At 38.6% G+C, this 7,264-nt stretch overlaps 1 protein-coding gene across 1 annotated transcript; it reads right to left on the reverse strand.

Annotated features, from left to right (window-relative positions):
* Positions 1 to 2,390: 2,390 nt before the first annotated feature.
* SLITRK4 (SLIT and NTRK-like family, member 4) lies at positions 2,391 to 5,988 on the reverse strand. The gene has a single exon (XM_008941829.1). The coding sequence runs from the start codon at positions 5,986 to 5,988 to the stop codon at positions 3,376 to 3,378; it is 2,613 nt and encodes an 870-aa protein (XP_008940077.1). The 3' UTR covers positions 2,391 to 3,375.
* Between the last annotated feature and the right edge of the window lie 1,276 nt (positions 5,989 to 7,264).

The raw sequence follows: 7,264 nt of genomic DNA on the forward strand, positions 1-7,264 counted from the left end.
TATAATGAACAGACAGATCCGTTAAGCCACATCCGAAGAGTCACCTTCCCACACAGACTGACTATAGATTCGAATGGACATCATACTAAAACTGCTCTGCAGACATGTACACGGTTTCAAAAAATGGAGGAAACAAAAAGACATTATGGTTGCCATTCAAAGTAACAATTTCACAGAAATATAGTGTTTTGCCAACTTCTGCATTTTTCACTCCTACTATTATGCCTACATATTGCACCATATATGTAAACCAGGAAAAAATTCTACAGGAAAGTCCAGAATGTGCAACCTTTATTGATGCTGGTGAACCTTAACTCAATTGTATAATCCCAAAAAAGTCACTGGGCAATATGTATTATATACAATGTTTCTGAACTGGCTTTTTTTTTTTTTTTTAATTGATGACAAAATTCTATTTAAGCCCCATCCTTGGGCACATATTTAATAATTAGGTCATGAACAGTACCTCTGCACATGATTTAGGTTGAGGTTAAATGCTTTACTGGATTTGGATCTCAATGAGCAGGAAAATCTGACCCAGTGTAGCCTAACTGTTCAGTTCTTCCTCTTTTATCAGTGAATAGAAGATTGCACCAACAACAAAAATAAAAAAATAAAACAAAATAAAAAAGGAAAAAAGGAAAAAATCCCACAACTCTTAACACAAAACAAAGGAAGAGGCAGCCAGGTTGGATTGAAGAGCCCACAGAAAGGGATGCTCAGTGGCTATCGGGAAGCTAAGGAAGGTATGAACATTCATCATTATTCTTTTAACTCGGGGCAACACAAGTCAAAATCACATCAGTTTTAAGATCACTTTAAAGTATTAGCTTATTTTCTATTTTTAACTTGTGCCTCTCAAGAGAGGCAAAGGACATGACAGTCTCTGGCAACGCACTGAAGTGGGACAGAAGCCTTATGCTTTGGCAAATCCCAATGAACCTGGACGCATCTTTGAAACCATGCAGCACTCTGAGGACCCATTATTCTGAGCTAACTGATGGAGCCATTATAGTCCATCATGTCAGTGCATCTCCCTAATCCCCAGACTCTTGACACAGCAAGCTCAAACGTTCTTATTCAGGTCTTGGCCACGCATTCCATCATTGGTCAATCAAGAACTTTTTATGCTAGAAATGCATATGCATGTAGTATCCATATCCTGGAAATCCCTATGACATCCTGCATGAAGTCAATTATTGTGCATGGATAGTAGCAGCTTTTGAAAGAAACTCAGCCATTACTTTATCTGCTTTATTATCTGAAGTCATGCATATACTTTGTAGTATGGAAAAAAATAATAAAGCAACATTTTAAGTGATAAAAGCATGAGCTAGAAAAATGTTGTTTGGTTTTGCTTTGTCTTAAATAAGGAAGCAGTGCCTTTTTTTTTTTTTTAAACTTTGTTAAAAAACATACTGCAGGTTGTTTGCCCAGGATCATTCCAGAATAAAAATTTCACAGCAGTGTTGTAAAGCCCTGAAATTAGAGATTCATAATGGGAATAGCTGACACAGCCTTCTCCACAGTATTATTATTGGATCTTGCTGTAATATTTGCTAGTTTCAAATTCATGAAAAATGTTCATATTTATATCCTGCTAATCTTAATTGATTTCTGTATTGATTATAAAGAAGGAGGGGGGAAACGGTTCTGGAAGCAAAGGAGACAGAGAGTCTCATCCAAAGCTCATTGAAATGAATGCAAAAATTCCTTTTCAAGGCAGAACTTTTGTTAAACTCATAGTATAGATTTCCTGTATGATGCTTTACCAATATATTTCCATTGTCATCTCAAGGTATTATCTATCGGTGAGATATAGTGGGGATTTTTCATTTTCCTGACTACTTTTTTTTTTCCTGTCTCTTCAGATTCAGCTTTCACAAAGGCAATTTTTTACTCTCTAGATGCAAGCTACACAGTACTCTGAACTGAGACTACTAAATTCATTTTACAGGGTGGTTTTAAAGAGACATGATCTGCCATATTGTTCACTGTTCTGATGGGCTTTTTTTTCTGACTGACAGAAGCCAGACAGATAAGAACAGAAAACATATGCATATACAATTAAAATATTACCCTCTATCATGAATTTCTGTGATTACTTGCAGTGAAAACTATTTAGATTAAGCTGTAAACCCCTGAAAAGCAAGACAACTGATGGCAAATAATAGCCCAAGACACAATACTAAAAAACTAATGAATCTATTTTAAAATGCACCATTGGTAACAAATCTGAAATAAGATAATATGCTAATTTCACAAGAATAGTACAGAACAATTTTATTAATATTATTATAGCTGATCACTTAATTCTGGATAATTCTATACATTATACCCCCAGTTTCTGTTTGGTATATTGTTCTGGTTTTATTTATATTGAATGATTAATGCATTGTGATCAGGAAAACAAGTCAGGCATATTAAATACATATTAAGGAGTACATATTTTTCCTATTTAGTATACAAAGTATTTCATAAATATGAATTATATTACAAAAATAATTTCTGTTACGCTCACACAGTAAGCACTTTGACAATTTTGGACAACCTGTTGGGGTTGCAAGTATTTCACATAACTGAGAAGGAACTCTTAGTTTTAACTGAAGACGAGTCTTATAACAGATTCTGCATAAACATCAAGCATTTTCTTCAGATGCCACAAATACTGCAGAAGTCAGGCTGAACTCTTTTTCCTTTTTTTTTTTTTAATTTTATGTATAGATATGTATGCTTCAAGTGGTCAAATTTATTTCATAGGTATGTAATGCATGGCATATTTTAAACAAATATTTGCACAATTTAACATTATAATTCCAGTGGTTTCAAGATGCAGGCCATAAAATGTAACCAATTTACACAGACTATCGAATGTTCTCTCTTTGCATGCTTGTTACTTTCCAGATAATCTTTAAACAGTGCCATTACAACACCACAAATCAAAGGATTACTCCAGTTCCACCAACTTAAATCCACGTGCAGAATGAAGGACCCAGCTGAGGTACAAATGCCAGTACCAGGTTTCTTGTGTTTGTTCTAACAAATCACAAGGAGATGATGGTTTTGCGTTTAAGGTACAAAACATATATGCCTCTTGAGGTTAAATTCAGTGTAACGTGTATAAAGCATCCCTTTGGCAATAGAGTTTGCAGTATTCCTACAGGATTCCACAGGGCATGAGCTTCATGTAGTAAAATCTATTAAGGAAATTCTCCTCTACTTGACAAACCATATGCAGCTACAGTTAAACAGACACCCTTGGATACACCTGTCTCTATGCCTATCGATAAAATAGAGTATTTGGAAGTTAAAAGTCAACAAAAGGCACTTTCATCATTAAATAAACGTCCTCTGTAGGCAATAAGATTGTATGACTTATATTTTATTCAAAGCTGTTTGTTCTTCAAGGACTTGTAGGTAGTCAGGTGAACCTTGAAGTTTAGCTTTTAGTTCAAAATACTCACTTTTTCTTTGTTCTACTACAATTTTACTATGATTACCACCTATTAGAGATTTCTTGTTTTTTTTGTCTTGCAGTTTCTCTGGATAACGTATTTCAAAGCCACTGACCCCTATGCTGTTGTATTCTTTTTTACTTTCAAGAAAATTTTGAATAAATACATTGGAATCCCTCCCAGGGAACAACTCATCCAGTTCATCGATTGTGCTAAGTCTTTTTCTGGTATCCACATGCAATAACTCCTTCTCCTTGTCATTAATATTTCTCAGAATGACTTTCTGCCCTGGTGGGTCAGCAAACGTAAAGCCCGTTTCAGACTCTTTTAAGCCACACGTATGACTTTTGCTCATCTGCTCAATGGTTTGAGGAATGAAGGCTTCTGCACCTAGTCCATCTTTTTTGTTTGACTTGTGATCGTGCTTTCTTAGCTGCAGTTGCATAGAACTGCATTCTTGATTTCCAATCCCTTCATGCTTTATGGTTGGTTTTTTGTTGCGTCGAAGCACAAAAACAAGAAGACAAAAAGCAACAAACACTGTTAAAATAAGCACAACTAATATGCTTAAGATTAGGATGGACAACGGAACTGGGCCACCAGGAGGACTCCGAACTGGTCCCAGTTGTGTTGTAAAAGTAACAGCAGGCATAGGACTAGTGAACAGAGCGGATGGCTTGTTTAAAAGTTTAGGACAGAGGATCTCATTTTTCAGGGACTTAAGTTCAATGTTAGCAAACTGTACAGGTGTTTCACATTTCAACTCCTTCACCACAATACCGTCATTTAGCTTTTCAAGCCACAGTTTTAAAGCAACTAAATCACAAGTGCAGTCCCATGGATTACCTTCCAAATCAATCTGTGTAAGAGATTTCAGCTGATCGAGAACGCCACTTACAGGTAAATACATGAAGTGATTGTTCCTCAGATTCAGCCTAGCAAGTGGTGCACCAGCAAAAATGTACGCTGGCAAGCTTCGTAGGAGATTGTTGTTCAGGTAGAGCAACTGCAAACTTGGCATCAAGTCAAAGGTGCCTGCTAGGATTTCTTTGATAACATTGTATTCCAAATACAGATACTGCAGGTTGTGGAGGCCAGCAAACATTTCTGGGCTCAGGCGCTCAAGCTGATTGCCATTGAGATACAATCTCCGTAAATTTGTAAGGTTGCGGAAAACTTCTCCTTTGATCGCTGAAATCCGATTGCTGCCTAAGTGCAGCAAATCCAGCCCCTCAAACTCAGTGAAATCTGTAGTGACGACATCCTTAATGTAATTGCCATTTACGTGCAATTTCTTGGCATTTAGAGGTTTCGGTATGAGTTCGGCCATTGACTCCATGTTTCTTTCTTGGCAATTTACACTTAATCCCAAGTCTGAAGGATGAGTTTTGCAAACACAGGGGACCGGACAAGGAGTTAAAGGAGGCACCCTGGTCTGGTAAGATACAATTTGACTGAGATTGCGATTGGATAGTGCTTTGCCTGCCACTATCCCCGAGATCTTCGAAGGATTTGTAGTCTTTGGTGGCTTTGTGACTAATCTGTGCACCGACGTTTGGGTGGTGTGGCCATTCGGTGTGCTGTAGCCAGGCTCCAGCTGTGAGGGAGGCAGAATGCGCACATCAAAATCACTCCCCGTCCCCATGGAGCACAGCTCTTGCTTGTTGGTTTCTTTCAGCAGCCTTCCATACAAGTCACTGGGCGTTTCACAGATAGCTTCTCCAATGTAGATGTTATAGGGCATGTTCTCCAGCCACGCTTTCAAAGGCAACAAATCACAAGTACAATTCCAGGGGTTGTCTTCCAGCTGCAACTCAACAATTCGCCCAATGTGTTCCAGAACACCAATGTATGGAAGCTTCTGAATTCGATTCCCTCGTATATCCAGATGGGTTAGAGAAGCAAATCGAAAAATATTATCAGGAAGGAATGAAATCAGATTGTCATTAAGGATCAGGACTTTCAGCTTGTGAAGCTTATTGAAGGCTCCCCGTTCAATAAACTTGATTAAATTGTAGTCAGCTTGGAGATACTCCAAGTTCTCTATGCCAAGGAAAGTGTCAGCTCGGAGAATCTTTAATTCATTGTTGTTCAAGTGCAACTGTTTTAATGCACTCAGACCCATAAAGGCCCCTCCCTCAATGTTCTGTAACTTATTATTACCCAGTTGCAAGGACACTGCATGTGTAAAATTAAGAAAGGAATTTGGATATAAAATAATTAGCAGGTTGTTTTGAAAGTTGAGGTGGTAAAAATTAGACCATGGCGGCTTAAGCTGATTTGGTCTGTAGACTGCAACCTTCTCACAGTTGACATAGAGTACATTCTCAACCGACACACAGGAGCAAATATTGCAAATTTCCACAGATATATCAGCATCTGCAGTTGTAGAAGAAACTGGAGATGACAGAACCAGAAAGAGCCACAGAAACATCTTCTTGTGATCAGCAAGCAACCTTAGGCTCCTGAACAAAGATAAAGAATCTGAAGAAGAAAGAAGGAAAGAAAAAAGAAAACGTTTTTCAGTTGTCATTGTTCCAAAATGTCATTTGGGTTAAAAATTGTATTCCACTGAGCTACTGTACCTGCCAAGGATTACTACAAGCACTGAATTTAAAATAACATGAAACACTTTAACAAGCAAACAAATACACAGGAGCTAGAATGATTTCAAATATAGAATATAAATTTCCATAGTCAAACACAAATGACTGTGAGGTCTGTCAAATATATTTCTATCTCTCGTACACGCCAAACATGCATAACTAACAAAGTAAAATAACCAAAGGAGATTCCAATTTTACGCTTATTTACTCTCCTCAATCCTGCACTGCTCGTATGTTGCCGTGCATTTCGGGGATATTAAACTCAAATGTTGATGTTATGCATGCCCAAACATCTGGGTTGGGACAGCACAATATAGAAGGGATAAAGATGCAGACGCAAAATGCTATGCCAATATTCAATGTATGTATCTATAGCATAAATACATACAGATTACCACTAAGATAGTAGAGAGATTCACTCAAGGGATACACAGGCATAACCAAACATTGTTTCTGTCACCTATTTTATGTAGAAATAGATGGCAAAATGATTGCAGAAAAGTATTCACAAAACACGATCAGCTCTGGGTGACCAATAGAAGCACACAGATATGGAAGAAGCATGCACAGGCATACAGCCCCATCCCCAAGAATAATAACAATACCCTGACTTGCAGGGCAAAACAAAGTCACAATTCACAAGCCTGGCACTATTGAAACCTGAGAATAACTTTTTGTTTTTCTATAAAACATTATGTAATTTGCTCTTATCCCTGCACTGATACAGAGGTGGCTTTCAAGAACCCTTCACATATAGTCAGACCAGCTGAGCTGCCATTTTTTATGCAGAACTGAGCCACACAGCATCTCCTCTGAGTTAGAAGGTAGATCTTTGAGGATTTTTTTGGTAACCAAATCAGTCAATAATCAATGCATTACTACCCCCACCTTCCCCATTTCCCAACTTGTCCCTTTCATTTCCTGCTGTGGGAAGCCACCGAGTTGGCAGGGGGGAGCCAGCATGGAAGTAGAAAAAGCAAGAGCCAGCTGGAGAGAGGATAATCGGGCTGGAGGGAGTCGCGAGGAGGGGAGGCTGCGCTGGGGGACCTGGAAGGGAGGGCAGAGGAGGGATGCGGGAGGAGAGAAGGGAAGACTGAAGGAAAAGAGGGAGAGGGAAAAGTGAGAGGAGGGAAGGAAGGGAGGAAGGCATGGCAGAAGGGGTCAAGGAGGCCGCGGAAAGGGACCACGGGGAGAAGAGGGAGC

Source organism: Merops nubicus, unplaced genomic scaffold (assembly GCF_000691845.1).
Source record: "Merops nubicus isolate BGI_N331 unplaced genomic scaffold, ASM69184v1 scaffold20256, whole genome shotgun sequence".
NCBI lineage: Eukaryota > Metazoa > Chordata > Aves > Coraciiformes > Meropidae > Merops > Merops nubicus.

Coding starts and splice junctions, on each gene's coding strand:
- SLITRK4 (XM_008941829.1), bottom strand. CDS start 5,988: ATGACAACTGAAAAACGTTTTCTTTTTTCTTTCCTTCTTTCTTCTTCA.